Source organism: Populus trichocarpa, chromosome 4 (assembly GCF_000002775.5).
Source record: "Populus trichocarpa isolate Nisqually-1 chromosome 4, P.trichocarpa_v4.1, whole genome shotgun sequence".
In the NCBI taxonomy this organism is placed as follows: domain Eukaryota; kingdom Viridiplantae; phylum Streptophyta; class Magnoliopsida; order Malpighiales; family Salicaceae; genus Populus; species Populus trichocarpa.
Window position 1 is genome coordinate 23960553 of NC_037288.2, and position 20775 is coordinate 23981327.

Sequence of the window (20775 nt, forward strand, 5' to 3'; positions counted from 1 at the left end):
TTTTTGCTATTAAAAGAATAAAATAAATAGAAAAAGGAATGACAGGTGAATAGAATAAATAGTTTTTAAAAGGAAAAATTACCTCAACCTTCTTTAGCTTAGTTTTTTTTTAAAAAAAAAACTTTACCTTCATATTTTTCAAAATTACAAAGTTTACAAGTTACATACCACTTTATATGCTCTAAAAAATCAACAAAACAATTGCAAGATTTTCATTGTATTATAATTAACAACTTTTATATTAAATATTATAATTTTATAAATTCACCGGTTTTTGAAGAAAACTCAACTACAAAATCACAAAATATATGCAAATGTTATAACTGATTTATGAAGAAACCACAATTCTGGGTTTTCACGATTCGCTTCCTCACTCAATCCCAAAACTTTTACCTGCAAAAAAGAGTAAAACTCGTGATATTCCTTTGATTTTGATCACATTTTCTCACCAGCAAAACAAAGAAATAAAACACACAATTAAAAGAGTAATTGAAGGGGTTTTTTTTTTTTGTTTATCTCGTGTTCTTTAGCGAGAGTTTCACAATCCCAGACGAAGAAAAAAAAGGGAAAGCTAAATGTTTGCTAATTTTAAGTTCTACTCAGCAGATCTATCCCAATAGTTGATGAGTTTTATTCAACAAATTTATCCTTAACAAAAAAAAAAACATCGCAATACCAAGCAATATAACAGAGGTTCTACTCGACATATAAATTCTGCAAGTTTGACGCCACGGGAACTGCAAAGAAAATAAATATTATGTATTCATATCATTACAGTATTTATCCAAGCAATTATGACAGTTCATCTATAAACATCACAACCCTTATATCATTGCTACTAAGACATGCTATCCCTCCAAATACTTACATTATAAAGTTTTGTTTTTGTATTTTGAAAATGTTTCTTAAAAAAATTAATTATTTTTTTAATGTTTTTAAATTTTTTTAATATACTAAATAATGTTAGGTTATGATTTTGGTCAAGAAAAAGAGAGAAATTGTTAATAAAGAAAGATATATTTTTTTTAGTTTTTTAGGTGTTTTCAGTATATTATATATAATTGTTAGGTGTTTTCAGTATATTATATATAACTGTAGTTTGGTCTTTTATTTAAATTGAAAAACTATAATTTTAGAAAAAATAGAAGCAAAATGAAAAGTGATTAAACTATAAGAGGGTGGGTAATCTTTCCTGTTTTAAAACATAAGGACTAAGTAACTTGTTCCTCAAAACTAGAGGGACTTATTTATAATTTAGTCCCTCCGAGCCTCGGACGACGACACCTCTATCGAATTAGGAATTACTCACAGTCGTTATTTCTTCGTCCACACTCTCTGCTCACAAAAAAACAAAAAAACAAAAAAACTCGATCTTCACATTTTAGATCTCATCAAAAAAATATCAAGCTCTCTCTTAATCTCACTTTCAAGCTCTTCTTCTTCTACACGCAAAAAGAAATTAGGGAAACTGGATGGAGCAACTAAAAACAATAGGAAGGGAGCTGGCGATGGGGTCTCAGGGAGGATTCGGCCAATCCAAAGAATTCCTCGATCTCGTCAAATCAATCGGCGAGGCTCGATCTAAGGCCGAAGAAGATCGAATTGTCCTTCGGGAGATCGAATCCCTCAAACGACGCATCGTTGAACCCGGCATCCCTAAGCGCAAGATGAAGGAGTACATAATCCGTTTAGTCTACGTCGAGATGCTCGGCCACGACGCGTCGTTCGGATACATCCACGCCGTTAAAATGACTCATGACGACAATTTGGTCCTCAAACGGACTGGTTACTTGGCCGTCACTTTGTTCTTGAACGAAGATCATGATCTCATTATCTTGATTGTCAATACGATACAGAAGGACTTGAAATCGGACAATTATTTGGTTGTTTGTGCGGCTTTGAATGCCGTTTGTAAGTTGATCAACGAGGAGACCATACCTGCTGTGTTGCCGCAAGTGGTTGAGTTGTTAGGGCATTCTAAGGAGGCTGTTAGGAAGAAGGCCATTATGGCTCTTCATCGCTTCTATCATAAGTCTCCGTCCTCTGTTTCACATCTCCTTTCCAATTTCCGCAAGGTATGTATTCGAGGAAATTCGAATGCAGAATTCAATCTTTTTTTTCTATGTTTAATAACAATTTGTTGCTGTTGAAAAGTTGCTATTGATGGCTTAGCTGTGGCAATCACAAAATATTTACCAGCACTATAAAACAGATTAGCCCTTTTTTTTCTGGGTATCACTGTAGCTTATGACGCATGTTTCTGAGATATAAATAAGCATTGCTGAAGGAGAGTTTATGCTGTAAACTCAATAAGAGTTGTTAAGTTGCTTGAATTCATCAGAGTTTATGCATAAAAGAAAGAGACGTATGTATATTCAGAACAAGATGACAGTGAAAGATTATCATAATGCGGCTTCTTTTGTTGCAGAAGCTTTGCGATAGTGATCCTGGCGTAATGGGTGCAACACTCTGCCCACTTTTTGATCTTATAACAATAGATGCGAATTCTTATAAGGATTTAGTGGTCAGCTTCGTCAGCATTCTTAAACAAGTAGCTGAACGCAGATTGCCAAAGGTTTATGACTATCATCAGTTGCCAGCTCCGTTCATTCAGGTGCTTTGCATTATATTCTTTTGTTCCTGTTAAACTTCCTTTTTTGTGGTGTCGGTGGAGATGGGAGAGGGGGGGGGGGTGAATTTTGGTGATTGTGTATTTTTTTGGTTGGAGTATGAACATTTCATACTACAGCTCTAGGGGTAACTATGAACTGGCCTTTGTGTAAGCTGTTTTTTATCAAGACAAGCCATGAATAGAATCATGCCATTTATTTCAATTCTAAGAAGTATTTAAAAAAGATATAATATGAAGGGCATTTTCTTGTTGTCATTGTTTTCTCACATTTCTCAGACCCTAACTTTGTTTTTTGTTCAAAGCACCTGCAAATTTAAGTTTGCATAATGAATCGACGCGTGCAGATTTGGTGGTTTCACTGAGCCTTTTTCTTGTGATGTGTGTCTGTCATGTGCTGCAATATAACCATTTATTTCTACATTACCCTATAGCCTAAGACATGTGGCATGGGTTATTTGATTTCTTTGGGGACTTTGATGTGGTGCTTGGTATGGTGAAGGACCTGCTAAACGCATGCTTTGTGTGGGTTCTGTGTTGGAAGATCGTAAATTTTGTATGGCTGTGCCATCTTTAACTGTTATCTGGTCCACTGGATGGAGTGTAATTGTAGAATCTTTTAGAATCAGTATACCAAGAGTCTGCAAGCATGTGAGTCTTTTTTGTGGGATACGACTCTTCTATTCAGTCTACTCATGCCATATGATTCGAAAGGATGTGCAATTATGGTCACTGATCCACCCCTCCTCCAACGTGCACACTGCTGGCACCTTGTTTGTTTTATCTTGCATTGTGGAATTACATGACGTTAGCATGTGAGTCTATGATTTTATGCACCTTGGTTTGGTCTCAACAGCAGGTAGTGTACAATGTCTCTTCTCCATACCTAAACAAATAGTTGTGTTAAAACTAATGGAGCTTGCTAGCCTGGAGTGAGAGTCAGATACTTTGTTAAAATGTTGTTGATCTGTTTGTCCTTATCTTTTTGTAATATTTTTTTAGGTCATGGTTCATTTACATCATATTTTAACTCTTGCAGATCAGGTTGCTGAAAATTCTAGCCTTGCTAGGAAGTGGTGACAAGCAAGCAAGCGAGCACATGTATACTGTTGTGGGTGACATATTCGGGAAGTGTGACTCATCAAGTAATATAGGAAATGCTGTCCTTTATGAGTGTATATGTTGTGTTTCTTCAATACATCCCAATCCTAAGCTATTAGAAGCTGCTGCCGATGTAATAGCAAGATTTTTGAAGGTTTGCCTCCTGCAGCTTGTGCATTGCTTTTGAACTTTTAGTGTGAATGGATTGTTGAATCATTTTTTTTATTGTATTGTTCACATCAAAACATTGTTATCTTGTTGGCAGAGTGACAGTCACAATCTGAAATATATGGGCATTGATGCCCTTGGTCGATTGATAAAACTTAGTCCAGAGATTGCTGAACAACACCAATTGGCTGTGATAGATTGCTTAGAGGTGAGACTTCTACCATTAAGTGCCTGTGATACAAATCATTTTGTTGGGGTCCGTCGAGCTATTGGATTTGCTCCGTGGCTTATGCTCTACCCAGTCATCCTCACTGTCGATGCTTACTCTGTTGTTCCAAATTTTTGGCTTTCAAATTAGATGTCTTTTCATGATTGCTTATAGAGCAGTGCTCAATGTTGGTGCATGACACAGGATCCAGATGATACTTTGAAGAGAAAAACATTTGAGCTCCTGTATAAAATGACTAAATCCTCTAATGTGGAAGTGATTGTTGACCGCATGATTGATTACATGATTAGCATTAATGACAATCATTACAAGACTGAAATAGCATCTCGATGTGTTGAACTTGCTGAGCAATTTGCACCTAGCAACCACTGGTTTATTCAGGTACATATCATCTTGTGTTTACCCAAAATTGATTGTCTATTTGAGATTTTTGTTTCAATATGAACTATTAAGCTACCCTGATGCGTTTATTCCACAGACCATGAATAAAGTCTTTGAGCATGCGGGAGATCTGGTGAATATTAAGGTGGCACATAACTTGATGCGCCTGATTGCTGAGGGATTTGGGGAGGATGATGATACTGCAGATAGCCAGCTGAGATCATCTGCTGTATGTTGTTTTAGCATTTGTACCTGGTCGTCAATTATGTGTGTGCACTACTTTTTTTTTTTAATATTATTATTTTAGGTGCATTGATGAAGCATCATCAACGGGCTACAAACATCATAAAGGACAGTGCAAAAGCACATCATATAATTTATTAAATAGAAGTACGAGTGAAGAATCATGAAGACTGGGACCCATATCAGTGGTTAATACCAAATCGTATGTGATATAACACTGATTTCAAAATCATTTTTTGGAAATTTGACCACCATGATACATCATGTTACCCCTAACTAGAGGGGAGCCAAATCCAAAAGAAAGTTGCTAGTTTGTTGGTAATGCAAAGATCTAAGTTCTAAATCTTTTTCCAGTTTTTTCATGTAGAAACTTGTTGGGTGTGATATAGTGATATACAGTGGAAATCATTCCTGGATATATGCATGGATATAGCACTCTTATCTCATATAGCTGTCCTTTTCTTGATGTTCCTTGTTTATTAATTAGAAATTTTTTTGACATGATGCAGGTTGAGTCATATTTGCATATTATTGGGGAGCCGAAGCTTCCATCTGTGTTTCTTCATGTATGTTCTGTCCAACTATGATTTATCTTTTCTCTTTAAATATGTATTGCATATCAGTGCTGCTCTGAAACATCCTCCTCCTATTACTACCCTGGGTTATGATAACAGGTCATTTGTTGGGTCTTGGGGGAATATGGAACTGCTGATGGAAAGTTCTCTGCTTCATATGTCACTGGAAAGTTATGCGATGTGGCAGAGTCATATTCAAGTGATGAAACTGTCAAGGTATCCCTTGCATTTCAAGACATCTTAATTCTTTTTTCTGTGGGATTTCTACGGCATCTTTTCTTCTTTTTTTAATAGATTTTATGTTGGTTAAACTACTTATCATTGGTATTTTAGGCCATCAGTTCCTTGTCCCTTCTAATTGCATGATTTGTGTTGCATTACTATAGCTTATGCCTGAGTTTTTTACATGATAGTTAAGATGCTAGATTGGGCTATTTTTGAAGCTATTGTTGATATCTTGTATCTAGAAGCTGAGTTCTTGTATCAGTTGAGGTGCATTTATTTTGAAATGGGAATGACTCTTAACTAAATTTTGAAGGCATATGCGGTTACAGCGCTCATGAAAATATATGCATTTGAAATAGCTGCTGGGAGAAAATTGGATATACTACCTGAGGTAAGTATTTTAAACCCTCAAGTGCAAAGTTCTTCCTTCTATCCAAATTGATTTCTGTATATTTAATTTCTGTTTCTGGATTATAGTTGAAGAACGCTTCCTAAATGCTTGTAAAATGCAATTTATATATTGAAACTTTTGATATATTTTAGTCATGTATGTGGTATCTATATTGCAACTTTTGATTTATTTTAGCAATTTCAACATGGTTCAGTCATGCATTAGTTCTTGAAAACTTGAAGTTTCTCTTATACTCAGCCTTCCCTCCTCCAGAATTCTGTCATATTGTCTAGCTAGCTTATATCCTGAATCATTTGAGAAGGATTTGTATTTTGGTAAATCTCACTTTCTTTTGTTGCAGTGTCAATCTCTGATTGAGGAATTATCAGCTTCCCACTCAACAGACTTGCAGCAGCGTGCGTATGAACTCCAAGCAGTCATTGGCTTAGATGTGAGAGCAATTGGATCTATTATGCCATCAGATGCAAGCTGCGAAGACATTGAGGTCATTTTATTCTACTCTTAATATTCATTTAACTTTCTTTTAAGGGTCAAAAGGCATGTCCTTGGTTTAGAAGATGTATTAATTCCATATTTCCCAGCCCAAGTATCTGCTTGCTTTTATTCAATTTTTTTACTAAAAAATGTCTGTTTCTAAGACACATGCAACACTATCATCTGGCTTATTTGGAGCATTTTTTTGTAGTCAGTTCCAAACTATTAAGAGTGATGGATATCATGATTTCTGATGGACTTCTATACCTTTATAGATGCAATTTCTTTGCAATTTTTGTTGAATGAAAAATAAGTTGTTTGAGACTTGGAACCATCAATTATCTTCTATTCACTTAAACGTATCTTGTTGATTCTCTATGTTTCCCTTTTGTGCTCAACTTCAAACCTGTGATTTGGTGCCCACTTCATTTGACTGCTTTCAATCTCAGAAAATGATACCCTGCTAGATTAGTGACATCTACTAATTTTTTCATTGCAGGTTGACAAGTGTCTTTCTTTTCTTGATGGTTATGTTCAGCAATCACTAGAGAAAGGGGCTCAGCCCTATATTCCGGAGAATGAACGTTCTGGAATGGTAAATATCAGCAACTTCAGAAACCAAGACCAACTTGAAGTTGCATCTCATGGTCTTAGGTTTGAGGCTTATGAACTTCCAAAGCCCTCAGTGCAGTCATGGACTCCACCTATGTCAGTGGCATCTTCAACCGAACTTGTCCCCGTTCCTGAGCCATCTTATTATAGAGAGACCCCACAAACAGCATCAGTGCCATCTTCATCTGATACAGGGCCATCGGGACTCAAGCTGCGACTTGATGGGGTTCAAAAGAAGTGGGGCAGGCCAACTTATTCCTCTTCTTCAGCTTCTACTTCAAATTCTTCTTCACTGAAAGCGGTGAATGGGGTCACACAAGTAGATGGGGTGAGCACCGGAAATTCAAAAACACATGAAACTTCATACGATTCAAGGAGGCCACAAGTTGAAATCTCTGAAGAAAAACAGAAGCTTGCTGCATCATTATTTGGGGGTTCATCAAAAACTGAGAGGAGATCGTCTACAGGCCATAAGGTTGCAAAGGCAAGCAGCCACGCTGCTGAAAAGCTCCACACTCCAAAGTCCACAGCTATCTCTAGCGCTGACAATGCAGTGGAAAAACCAAATCTTGTTCAACCACCTCCAGATTTGCTTGACTTGGGCGAACCAATTGTTACAAGTAGTGCTCCATCAGTAGATCCATTCAGGCAACTGGAAGGGTTGCTGGACGCAACCCAAGTTCCTGGTACCTTGGGGGGTACCAAAGCACCTGATTTTATGGCATTATATGCAGAGACACCTGCAAGTGGGCAGAGTGCTGGTGTTTCTCATCCCTTGTCATTGATTAGGGATGAAATCAATTTAGTACCTGGGTTGTCAAATGCAAGTAGCAATACTGTTCATGGTGGAGCTACAGCGGCGAACCCCTCGCAAATTAGCAAAGGTCCAAATGTCAAGGATGCCTTAGAAAAGGATGCACTTGTAAGGCAGATGGGTGTGACGCCATCAGGTCAAAATCCCAACTTATTCAAGGATTTGTTCGGCTAGAATTGGACATACACTTGCGAGTTTAAAATCTTTAATCTTGAGATCAGTTGCCATGTCATTTCCACATGGTTATTGCAAAGACTGCTGGCTGGCTTGATGATTTCACTTTTAACTTGGAATGGAGCCAGTGGCCTCCTGGAGTCTTGTTAAAAACCAGGTACAGGTTTCAATTTGTTGTACGGCGTAAGTATGTTGTTAACTCTTTTTTAGTAGCAGGAACAGAGCTGGGGGTTACACAGGGTATTTATGCCCTTTTGAGTGGTGAATCGGTGTAGAGCTTCTTTTTAGCGCCTCTGGGTGGACGAATGGGTCGTGCAATCCATGTTTGACTGGTTCTGCGTCAGATGAGTTTTGAGTGAGTCAAAACCTGTTATAATAATGCTGCAACAATAAGTTCTATGTATGGTCTGTGTCCTTTTTTATTCATTTTTTGTATTCCAATTTCCAACTCCCATTTTGTTTGCCTAGCGAGGTTCTCCCTCCCTCTTGTCGTATTGTTAGTGGGTTTTTTCTAGCCTCCTTCGATTTGAAGCTGTGATGATTTCGGTTGGGTTCGCACAGCTTGGTGTGTTCCATATGACATCCTCAACCCATCATGTAGCTTCTGTTAAAATCCAACTCAGTAAAACATATGAAGAGTGTTGTTACATGTGACCTTTGTTTCTGTGCGGGCCGGATTATAAAAATCCAAAAAATTGTCAAGTTAGGGTTTAAAGATAACGATAAAAGGTGCGGTTTGATAAAAATGCTAGCAAATTGTGAAAATTGGGCTGGAAAATTCACACGGGGCCGGATCTTGATGGAAAGGAGGAGTAGGAAGTGAATGTCATCCATCGTGGAAGCAAGCATGGAGCTAAGACATCCAAGAATCGAAGTGAATTTAGCTTGCTCTGTTTTAGTTTCAGTTTCTTCACTTGATCTTGTTGCCATGCTTTGTTTCATTATGGGGGGTTTCTACGTCGTGGTAAAAAACTAGGGGGCATGGTTTAGGCTTTTTTGTTTAATAAACTAAGAAAATAGTTGGGCTTTTGGCAAAAGTGTGGCTTGATGAATTTACCCCGAAGTTTTTCTGACTTGATAAAACTCGATAATGAAAAAAACATTCATTTTAATATAAATAATTGATTCTAGTTTTATCTGGCATTGTATTCCAAGTTCCAACTATATTTTTTAAAATTTAAATTAATCTTTTAATGTTTTTTTATTGACATACTCCTATTAAAAATAAATTTAAAAAAATAAAAGAGTATTATTTTAATATTCTTTTAAAGAAAAACACGTATCGTTCTTCTCACACTTCCATGTTCGATCAGTTGGTGACCCGCAAATTAATTTAGCGAACAGACTTTTTCCCAATGAATTCCCAAAATAGACATGATAACTCAAAAGAAAGGAGAAGAGGACCATGACGTCAATGTAAATAAAATTGGGCGCCGAAGGTTACCGCCCTCCAGTCTCTACCAAGTACTCAAAAAAATTCAAATAGGAAATCCAGAAAAATAGACGACGACGTTGGTTACAATCACATCACTTTGACATTACATGCTGCTGCTGCTGCAACTGCTTCTCCAATCTATTTGTTTGTATTTGTTTTAGGTTAGAACTAGGGTTTACTTTCTTCTCTTTTTTTTTTTTTTTTTCTTAAATTGAGAAATATGGAGAAAGCAACTAGTAGTGCTGCTTCTGCTTCTGCTGCTGCTCCTGCTAAAATAGGAGGAGGAGGATCAAGGAGGCAATCCGATCTCAACAGATCCTTCAAGCTCGCTATTCGCTCTCTCCTCACTTCCTGCTCCAAACAGGTCAATTACTCTTTCCTTTTTTTAAAAAAAAAAAATTATGATTACTGCAATTTGAGAACCTCAAATTTTGGAGACTGAAATTAAAATAATAATAATAATGAAAATGAAGGAGTTGGCAAAAGCATTTTCCAAGTTTAGTAATGCAGAGCAGGAAAGTCTTCACCGTCTTTTCATTCAGGTATTTTTTTATTTTATCTATTTTGGTATTTCATGTCCAAAATTTATAATTACAGTTAGTGTCATAAATTACTAATATATATTTATAAAATCCTTTCAGGTTATTACTTCTTTGCATAAAATGGTAGAGGTATGTATGCATTTCTTCTGCATTTTCTCCGCTGATTTATGCTTTTCTTTTTATTATATTTTGTTGAATGGACTAGATTCTGTTCGTGCCCAACAATGAGCTTGAATTTCCACTATAAATATGATGATCTTGAATCCATGGGATGGGAGAATTGAATCCTTTGCTTTCTTATACAAACTATTGCAGGAGAAATCTCGTATTTAATTGATTTTGGGCTGCCTACTTGATTGGTTTAGTGGTGGAAATTTAAAGTTTCCAATCGATTATTTTATTGTTTGAGTCTCACCCAAATGGTTGAGAATATTAACTCTCTCTATGCGATTAACTCTGAATTTGAAGAATGCGAGAGGCAGATACGATAACGTAATATATAAACTGTAGTACTCGTTGAGGCAAATAATGGAGTTCAATTTCCACATGTTTGAAAATTTTAGTTTTAATATACAATTAAAAAGAAGATTACAAGACTAGTATCTTAATTACCATCCCACTTTTTTGGTGATAAACCACCTCTTTGCAAGGGCAACTAATTTTCAAAATGAAACCAGTATAAACTTTTTTATTGCTAGTTAGTTTTGTATTGATCACATATCTGAACCCTAATCTTGTCTCTTTTAAATTTTACAGGATGAGTTCGAGTCTCTATGCCTCGAAACACAGGTAAATCTTTTTGTTACAACAACAATTGCTTTTTTTATGTTCTTAAGAGTGTTTGCCACAGAAACATTTTAGACTCTTGTGAATTTAGAATGTGGTTTCTTGTATCCCACATGTTTGTTGGAAATCAATATTTGTAGGATGTAGGGCATTATTAATAAATTTACCTTTTTAACTAAGATGGCGATGGATTTTTCATTTTGATGTCAGTCTCCTGTTTCAGGAAAAATCCAAAATAGATTTTGTTTTCTTTTTTTTATTAAGTTTGAAGTTATGGTAGTCTTGATGATAGGAGCTACTGAACCTTCAATAAAAGATTTTCAAGAAAGAAAAATCAAGGCTGAACTAGTAGAGTTAATATTGATTTTTTTTATAAAAAAACACAGTAACTTTCCACTCTTCTTGTGAATTTAAAGTTGTCCATATAGAAGTGAAGGGTCCACTTCAGGTGATCTTGTTACATGGAAAATATGACCCTTTTAACTGGCTGCTTAATTGGTTTGTAAGTTGAAAGCTGGGTCTTTTTTAGACTCTGCTTCTACGTTCTTATCTTCCACTACATCCTAGCTTTCTCAAACTTTTAAGTTCTTGATCTTTCAGTCTACAGAGGCTAGTTTCTATGCTCTTTTTGGGCGGTAGTGTTCTATTTGGTCCATATATTCTGTTATATTTAATGTTATTTATGTGGGTATGCATTCATTATCTTGTTCCATCATCCATGGTCCCATTATGCCATTCTCACTTCTACTTTGCAGGTGGGAACTGCTCTTGAGACTGTGGAGCAACTTGTAGAAGAGCAAAATCTGGACCCTTTGTTCTCAGAAAAGTAAGCATCACCTAGTTTCTTGGTGACATCTGAATATATAGTGGTTCATTGATGGTCTTGCTACAGGATAGTTATATTCACTTCTTTATTTCGTGACATTGGGATGCAGGGGCAGTAAAGAAAGTTTTCTGCAACAAAGAAAAAGAAATTATGAAGTGGAATTAACTTTTCCTCTTGCTCTGTTTCTCATTCTAGGTTTTGGCAATGTTGATTTGTTTCTCATTCTCGGCATGGTTCTTAATATATAGGTGATCCTACAGGTAGAACTGGGAGGCTTGTTTATGAGAGCAGCTCAATCATGCATTCCTATGATGTAACTTTTTTTTAATTCGGAAAATGCTTGCAGGAGGATTAGTTGGTCATCTCAGTAGGGATAAGATTTATATCGTTTAGGATGGGATTTATCAAATCTCTTCAAAATATGGGGTGTTTCTGTCAGAGTTTCCCAGTGTCATGTTTGCCAAGGAGGTTGCACTGCATTATGTAGAGTTTTCATTGCATGAAAGTCTTTATTTGCAGGTCTAATATAATGGATGCTGCAAAGAGTCTATCAATGGAGAAGAAAAATGAGATCCACTATTTGATGGGCATGCTGGAAAAGGTGAGTATAGCATTGTCATAAAATCTCCCCATTTAAATCTATCAGTATGAATAAATGGAAAGATGGGAATTCATAGAGATTGTATCTTATTGAATTCTATTGCCAAATTCAACTTTGTGATTTAACCATGTTGGTGGATCTAAAATAGACATACAATCCAAAAGGTCAGATCTCTAAAAGGTGTCTAACATACCATGATTTGATATTCAAGCTGTCTGATTTTCAATAATAGATAAGGATGTTCAATCATATCAGAGGCCATTAGATTTTCAGTCCAGGATTGCTCCTGGGACATGCCCGATGATACTTTTGGTCCTTAAATTTTGTAGCAGTTGCATTTCATGTTTTGGCTCAGGTGATTCTGCCCATGTTAATAAACCTTTCCTTGTTACTTGGCTTAGTCTTAATAAAAGTTATCACCTATCAAACAGATAGTTGGAGGTGGAAAAGTCAAAAAATGGATTGGCAGTGTAAAGGACTGCTAGTTGTCTTAAATTTTAGTATGTGTAATACTACTTGTGTGTTTATTAGGCTGAAGAGCAGAATCGCCGTATCCGAGATCGTGTTGAACTACTCAAGCAAAAAATGCCTGATGACTCGGGCATCTCAGTTGTCATGGAGAAGGTTTGGATTTCTTTCCGTGACCTTTTTATAAGGATCATGATAGGGCAAAGAGAGAAGTGAACACAGTTCACTGTCTAGTATCTTAACTGCATTTATCCAACATGTAATTTTTGCAGTTCAAAAGTGGCAATTTAAGTTATGGAACATGCAGTAATGGGATTTAACACGCCACCAATGGAGTAATATATTTACCCAGGAATCGATGAGCAGAGCTGCATGGCAAGAGAAAGGAGAAAGCGAAAGCGAAAGCTCATTAAGTTGTAGGTAAAGTTTGTTTTGGACTTGGTAATAGATGCTTAAACTCTGTAGGATTCTTATTGTTGGTCCCGATGCTTTCTGTTTGAAGTGAATGTGAATCAGCGAAATCTCTCACTTCCCATTTTTATTAAAGCATGAACAGGTTGTTCTTTTGTATTTGGCTAAAGGTGTCATGCGTCGAAGCCTTTAAGGTAAGGAAGGGGGGGCGTTCGTCAGTGCTTGCTTCAATCGATGGCGTATATTATATAAGAACATAAACATAGAGTAGAGTGAAAGGGTCCACCCCGAAAGCCGGGTAAGGACAGTTTTCACATGCCACAGTTAGGACTTGCAAGTACGATACTGACATGGAATGGGGTTTGTTAAATTTGTAGGTCTTCATTAAACCACCTGTGCAACCAAATTGATGGTATACGTTGCTTATCAGTGCATCCCAAAATTATGCACCTAGCGGTGGTCACAATGCATGAGGTTAGACTGTTTTAGGAACCATAATTTGTCTAGGTACGTAGCTGGTTCATGCGGCTCTGATTTCTCTGTTTTCATCTTATGCATATACATGTAGAGAAAAAACCAGCTTGTTGTGCCCACACCATGCTCTTGAAACTCATTTTTGCAATTTTGTTCTGCGAAAATGATTTTCATCTCATGCATATAAATGTGCAGAAAAAAACGATCTTTGTTCTGCCCACACCATGTTCATGAAACTCGTACCTGGAAAGTACTTGCTGTTTCAAGGACCACGATAGCAACCTTTAGCCAAACTCGTAGTGAATTAACCTACCATTAAATGTTAGTGGCAATGAGTTGTCTTGAGAAGCCATGCTTTTTTTTTTAACACTATATATATTAGTGGGGAGAGTTTTTCGCTCCCTTTTGATCAGCCAGTGGAGCTTTTCTTAAGTAGGCAGTTTGATTGCGAATCTCCAATTTAAGAAGCCCACTTGAGAAATGCAAACTGGCCTAGTAGGCTTCTGATTGTGAAACGTTGTTGCCTTCCCACAAGGCAACCGCTTATCCGACCTTTAATTTGTAGGTCTTTTTGCAAGAATCTTTATTCAGATCCATTGTGTCTTGTCATCTTATTACACTGAGTTGTCTTTTTGCTAGCTGTTCTCCTCCCCAGCAACTCAGCTTTCTTCCTTGGCCCCAGATTTTGATCAAGCGGCACCATACCCTCAATCAGTGTGGCTAAATATGGAAAAGAAAAACCGAATTTTGACGTGTCCTGTGAAACCAAAAAAAAAAATCTAGGTGAGAGAGGAGGGATAAGGTCTCATGGGGGCAAATACTTCTCCATGTCCAAAACAAGTGTCCACTAAGTTTATGATGTTGAAAGCAAAATTATATTATTAATTCATGAATCATAAGTAGCAGCTAAAGAGTTTGTATAGAGACAGATTTCCTAATTCTATGTTGACATTCATGAAAGACAAATCAATTTTTTTTAAGCTAAGTAGAAGTCTGCTCTGCTAGTTCTTGCTTGTTTTGATTGGTTAACTATAATTTCTTTGTTTTGATTTCTTCATTCGATTGTTGATTTAAATTTAGCCTCCTAAAAACTTGCCCCGTGCCTAGCCGCATAGATCATGGGTGATGTAATTAAGGGTCCTTAATTAGTTTTCAAATTAAACCATCACTAGCTAGGTTGCTGATATTTTTATGGATTTAGATTTTTTTATATATTTTTAAAGAAACATGGCCGGTCATGTTTTAATTATGAATTTAATGATCTGAATTGATGATAAAAATAAAATAATGAGAGTTAAGTTATTGTTTTTATCATGCTCATTTAATTTAAGATCTTAGATGCAATAAACATGATGGGAGAAACTCCAAATTTATTCTAGCGAGGTGATATATCTTCAAAATCCTTGGAGATTATTTAATTAATAAACAAGAATGAGTTCCATTTGGTCTCTGGATGAGTTAACATCAAGGAGTGAATGAAGGGCACGTGTTTAAATGGAATTATAAGGAAATGAAGATCCTAAATTTAGTCGGCATTTTAAGATATTAGGATTTACGAAGGGAAAAAAAGAGTCAGAGGGAAATGTTTTAATATCATTCAAATTAATAATTGTAATTGAAAATCGAGTGTTCAAGTCATGATCCCATTATTAAGCCAGATTTACCGGTCTCTTTCGGCTGTTAAGTTTGACGATTCTAGTTACTGATCCTATCTGATCGAGTCCTTCCTAGCGAAAGTCAAAATTACTTGGGGTTAGTTTCATGAAAGCCATACACACATGGAGTATATATTTTGATTTAAATTAAGTATTATGTGTTCGTATTTGAAAGTTGTAATTTCAAGATATTGATTTGAAGGTTTAGGAGTGGAATCAAAATCCAGAAAAAGACTTATTAAATTCCTCATGTGTTTTTAAAATTACTGATACTTAATCGGAGCCGGTGAATGAAGTCTTGGGCAAAATATAAATAAGACTTTTAAAATATTTAAGAAATGTTTGTTTTATATACGTGTGAAAAGTGAGGTCTTGATCAATTTTCATTTCGTAAAACATAATTAACAAATATATCTTATTTATTCTCGAACCTCTTACTAAGAAGGGGTCTTAGGTTATTGGAGTCCAAGTGGCCTTTAATTTAAGTCGGCTCCGTACTTAATTTCATTTATATTGAGATAGAAAAATGATTTATGTTTAGAGATCCATATTAAGATAGCATTTAGAATTCTCGTTGAGATATAATATAGTTTGAGCTTATATTTATTCTATAATCTCTTTGTGTGTGTGTGTATATATATATATATATATATATATATATATATAATGGTTATGCATTTAAGATTTTGGGTATATGTACACGTTGAATATCAATACACAAGAACTTAAAAGGGTAAATACGAGTAGTTTAAAAATCCATCCAAGCTCCCTGCTTTTTAGGGTTTCAGCTATTGTAAATGGAATGGAAAATTAAAGAAGAAGAAAAGTCTGCAAATTATTCAACCATTACATTAAAGAAAACAAGGGCTCGTCCTGTTGCTTGCGAGGATGACTGATGGTTGTGTGTATGACATCAAATGTAATTTAATCAGAGTCTTTAGTCTGTACAGATGGGAGACGTACACATACACATGCGTGCATGGAGATTAAATCAAGTGATGTTAATGCCGTTGATTGCTTGGATATTATTACATTAATTTATAACAAAGTAGCAGCGCCGTGGGAAACATGAATTCTGCTAGGCTGACACTGATACAAAGAGGCGAAAACCAAGGAAGCTGGCGTTTTGTCAGGCCGACACTGATGTAGAGAGAGAGAGATGAAAACTATGCAAGGAAATGTAATTAGATGTCGTAAATGATGTTAATTTATATCCTTGGAGAATTGGCGATGTAAGTAATTACTCCTTAATTAGATGCTGAAATACACTAATGTGGTTTCTGTGAAATGCTTAAATCAATCACACTGAGAATTAAAGCATGCCAAAGGGAATTAAAGAGAATGAAATTTGGAATTTCCCTTCATTTCTGCCTTGCGGCAATCTAATTAAACCTTGCTTTAGATACAAAATACTCCCCGATTTGGGGGTATTAACACCCTCTTGCGGATACCATGCACTCCCTTGTTTCTTCTCCAAAAATCAAGAAAAAAACAAATAAAAATATAATAATAATAATTGAAGATAATATCTATATGTAGATTGCAATGAGTTTTTCTTTCTAGACTCTTCTGTACACTTGGGGTTCCCTTTCTGTATACCAATCTTAAACTAACTCTTCCGTCCATGGGAGGTGTGTCATATCTCTTGATGTCAAACAGTGGTCTTCCCTTCGAAGACCAGCCCTTTCTCTCCCACTCCATCAATCTTCTGATGGAAGTAGAGAGCATCAAGCTAACTGAAGATGATGATGCTCTAGCTAGCTAGCTAGTAGTACTGTAGTAGTAGCCCTAGTAGTATTGGAAGAGAGCTCTCTCTCTCTCCCCCATTCATTCTGCTATGACTTGTGGGATAAAATGATGGGCAAACCATTCTGGGGAAGGGCAAAAGGGCCGTACTGAATCCCATTATTTGCACCCACAATAGACCACCTGCAAGAGTTTTAACCATGTCAGCAAAGAGTCCATACTTTCTATATTTAGCAACTCAAATCTTCTGTTACACCACCTCAAAAGGGTAAGTGGGTAACTAGGTAGTAGCCCATTTTTACCAACCTGTACTTGGTGGTTAGGTGATGGAGTAGCACCAAAATCTCCACCTTGGCTAGCTCGTTCCCAGGACATGAGTGGGTCCCATTCCCAAATGGCATAAATGTATTGGGCTTCGGTGCAACCTGCACAAATCATTAACAACAAATGATTGGCTTGGCTTATAGCTTTATTCCTTCCTCCAGATTGTGGTGAATTCAAGTGTTAAGAACAACTTCTCTGCTACAAGTTCTTACCTCAAATCTTGAAGGATCGAACTTCTCAGGATCTGGAAACAGTTCTGGGCTGTGGTGAATGTTTCTGAAAAGTGGCAAGACTTTCCAACCCTTAGGGATCAAATATCCTGCAAGAGTTTAAAAAAAAGAAAACACACACTTATTAGCTATGGCGAGCAAAAAGAAAAGGGCATTGCAACTTGGTCAGATTAGCTTTTTTGGAAGCTGGAGTCTGACCTTCATATTCAACATCCTCCACCGCCTCTCTGAAGGTAAAAGATAAAATCGAGGCAACTCTTAGAGTTTCTTGAATGACCCTTGAAGTTATCGGCATCTTCTTGGTATCTGCCCATGTAAGGAGCTTCTCCTCATCACCCTTTTCTTCACTCCTCATTATGGCCTCCTGCTCTTCCTGTAAAGCCAAAAGACAAGCACACAAAACCAAGTCATTGGAAGAACAATCATTTTGTCATATTATGTACAAATTAGTGCTAGTAATTGATCGCTACTTACAGTGACAGCTTGAAGAACACTTGGATTCTCTCCAAGGTATTTAAGAATCCATGTCAAAACACTAGCTGTGGTGTCACGAGCAGCAAAGATTACTCCAATGATGTTGTCGGCAATTTGATCGTCAGTGAGACCTTCCTTGTCACCCATGAAAGATCCAAGTAAGTCATTGTGATCAAGCTTCATTTGCCTCCTTGTGGACAAGATTTTAGCCAAGATCCTAGCCAGCTCTTTTCTTGCTTTCATTGATTTGTTGAAGAGTGTTCCTGGGAGGTTAATGGGCATTGAATTGTATCCCTTCTCGAGAATGTAGTAGCACCTCTTAAGATCTTCTCTATATAGAACTTCATCCTTCCCAAATATTGAAAGTAATGCAACATTGAATGTGTACTGCGAGGAAAAAGAGAAAACCGTAATTTGATCAGTAATCAACCAAAAAAAGTTAGAAGACATACTACCCATTCTTAGTCATCTAAAAGTCTTAGCAGTCCTGCATGCAGAGATAAACAGGGGAAGCTAAAGCAGAGTAGCTCTGTTTTGAACTAGGGAAATGGGAATAAGTAGAAGCTTACTGATTTCATTTCTTGGAAAGTGTTAATTAATCTTCCTTCCCAATATTGAAGAGAGTCCTTGGCAATGTTTTGAATATCAGGGACGATGTTTTTTATTGCTTCAGGCAAGAAAGCACGAAGAACAAGCTTTCTCAATTTCATGTGGTAGGCTCCCTGGTGAAAGAATATGGCTTCTTTGCCTAACATCCTTTCTTTACTAGCCGGAAATGTTGGCTTGAAGAGATGGGATTTGGTTACAAGGACAAATTTTGCAGCTTCAGGGCTGGATATCATGACACAGGGACAGCCCAAGATGTGGGTCTTGAAGATAGAGCCATACCTCTTTCTCTTAGAGGCAAAGAAGACATTGGGGTCTTGAGAGTAGAGTTGGAATGTTTCACCCATATAAGGCCATCCCATGGTGCCGGGAGGGAGTGGCAAACTCTGGGGGCGATCAGAAGCAAAGAATTTGAGGAGGGACTTGAAGAGAAGTCCTCCTACAAGCAATAGAATGGAAGCAAATGATAGGAAAAACACAGAGGGGGAGAATTCCATTTCTGTTGCCTTGTTTTTTTCTTTTTTATGTGTGAGTAGTGAAGAAACTTGTGTGGGGAAAACAAGTGAAGAAGAGGAGGTATTTATAGGGGGTATTGAGTAGCTAACCTCCACAGTCCAAATTGTTGTGGTAGCAAGGAAAAAAAAGAATAATAAAGAAAGAAAGAAAAGAGGATGGGTGAAGGGAAAAGTAGGGGGGGGTAGCGAGAGGGAGAGAGAGAGGAGCCTTTCAAATACAGCTTGAATCCCATACACGGAATCTCCCTCCAGCTCATTCATGGTTTTGGTCACGTATATTACCCTTTCCTACCTGCTTCCTTTATTTGGTCTTGAGAGAGATAGTTTGAGATTTTGACCACAAAGAGGATTTCGAGACAAAAAATAAGACTGGCATTAAGTGGTCTCGGAAGGATAGAGGCCATTTTCTGTGAGTATTCTATTACAAATAACAAGGCAAACAATATGCAAGCACTAGTGGAGCAACGGTGTTCGCAGGTTAGCCAGTAGAGTCATAGTTGTAAAATCTCACCGTGTAGACCCGGGTGACGGGTCCCTCCTCCAGAGAATCATCCCAAATTAATTTCTAAATTTTATTAAAAATAACGTTGTTTTGATAAAAAAACAAAATAACAAGTTGAGAGCCAATTGGATGAAGTTCAGATTAACCGGGTCAATAAATTAATCTGAGTTTTTGACTGATAAATTCCTTTTAGTCAAACTGATGAGGCCTCCGGTTTCGAATCCATCCATGTGGCCATTCCCGGTTTTAAAAGCACGAGTGGAATGAAGAAAAATGCTCCTTTTTTTTTTTTTTTTATCTGTAGACAAAAAGGGTGGAGATTAGGTTATGCCTTTTATTACATCATCATCATTCATCGGTAGCTCGCTCATCGTGTCCGTACCACACCCTCAACTTCTCTCATCTCAAAGATACATTTGACATAATACATAGATAGATAGATACATTTGACACAACCACAACCACAAACACAAACCACACACTCAATGCCATAAAAACTTGCACAAAGTTGCAAGATGTCCTTTTATCGCATGAGTGCCCTAACAACATGGCATGGCATGGCACGGCATTCATACACGCCCAAGCTTCCTGATCCTTTACTTGAACGAATTAAGGCCCACCCATACTTCACAAACAATCTCAAGAGTTCATTTTAAATTCCCATGATTTTTAAATAAAAAAAGACCAAATTAATGAATCCCTGCTTTCTTTTTTCAAAGGCTTAAGGTAATATTTTCGCAGCAGCTTCATATATATGCTGCAATTAAATGAATTGACCAAGATTATAATAATAATAATAATAATAATACATGTAATGTATGTGTGCATATGTATATATATAATTAATAAACAGATTGGAGTTGAATTTATAAATCGTGTTAATAGATCTCGAAGTCAAAACTTTTGTCATTGAAATTAATGGGACCTAATTGTATTCAATGAAATCCACACCCACCTCCTCCTCCTTCTTCTTCTTTTAATTCAACAATCTTTTATTTAGGTAAGAGAGAGAGAAATTTGTTACACTTAAGAAAAAAATAAAATAATTAACGAATAAATACAGTGAGAGTACGCACTCACTATGATTGTATTCGCATTAATTCATAATTAAATGTCTATATATTCGTTAATAATTTGTTGTAA

General features: G+C 36.7%; 3 protein-coding genes across 5 annotated transcripts; 2 read left to right on the forward strand and 1 right to left on the reverse strand.

Annotated features, from left to right (window-relative positions):
- Positions 1–1314: 1314 nt before the first annotated feature.
- On the forward strand, positions 1315–8504 carry LOC18098423 (AP-4 complex subunit epsilon). The gene is made up of 11 exons (XM_006385091.3): positions 1315–2075; positions 2429–2614; positions 3669–3884; positions 3996–4106; positions 4311–4508; positions 4606–4737; positions 5261–5317; positions 5426–5542; positions 5865–5942; positions 6304–6447; positions 6937–8504. Exons 1-11 carry the CDS (start codon positions 1473–1475, stop codon positions 8035–8037), a joined length of 2943 nt encoding a protein of 980 aa, XP_006385153.2. The 5' UTR covers positions 1315–1472; the 3' UTR covers positions 8038–8504.
- An 848-nt stretch (positions 8505–9352) lies between these two features.
- On the forward strand, positions 9353–14633 carry LOC18098424 (uncharacterized). 3 transcript variants are annotated; one of them, XR_002981437.2, is made up of 9 exons: positions 9353–9836; positions 9946–10014; positions 10114–10143; positions 10771–10803; positions 11556–11626; positions 12146–12227; positions 12759–12851; positions 12968–13115; positions 14220–14633. XR_002981437.2 is itself a non-coding variant. In XM_006385092.3 (8 exons), exons 1-8 carry the CDS (start codon positions 9693–9695, stop codon positions 13013–13015), a joined length of 570 nt encoding a protein of 189 aa, XP_006385154.2. In that variant the 5' UTR covers positions 9353–9692; the 3' UTR covers positions 13016–13265. The 3 variants fall into 3 exon arrangements, 1 of the variants encoding a protein (XP_006385154.2); XR_002981435.2 differs by lacking the exon at positions 14220–14633 and adding an exon at positions 13277–13928; XM_006385092.3 differs by lacking the exon at positions 14220–14633 and having other exon boundaries at positions 12968–13265.
- A 1934-nt stretch (positions 14634–16567) lies between these two features.
- Positions 16568–19184, reverse strand: LOC18098425 (abscisic acid 8'-hydroxylase CYP707A2). The gene is made up of 6 exons (XM_006385093.3): positions 18579–19184; positions 18010–18396; positions 17734–17908; positions 17518–17624; positions 17288–17406; positions 16568–17164 (listed from the first exon to the last, which is right to left on the reverse strand). The coding sequence occupies exons 1-6, from the start codon at positions 19110–19112 to the stop codon at positions 17071–17073; spliced, it is 1416 nt and encodes a 471-aa protein (XP_006385155.1). The 5' UTR covers positions 19113–19184; the 3' UTR covers positions 16568–17070.
- Positions 19185–20775: the final 1591 nt, after the last annotated feature.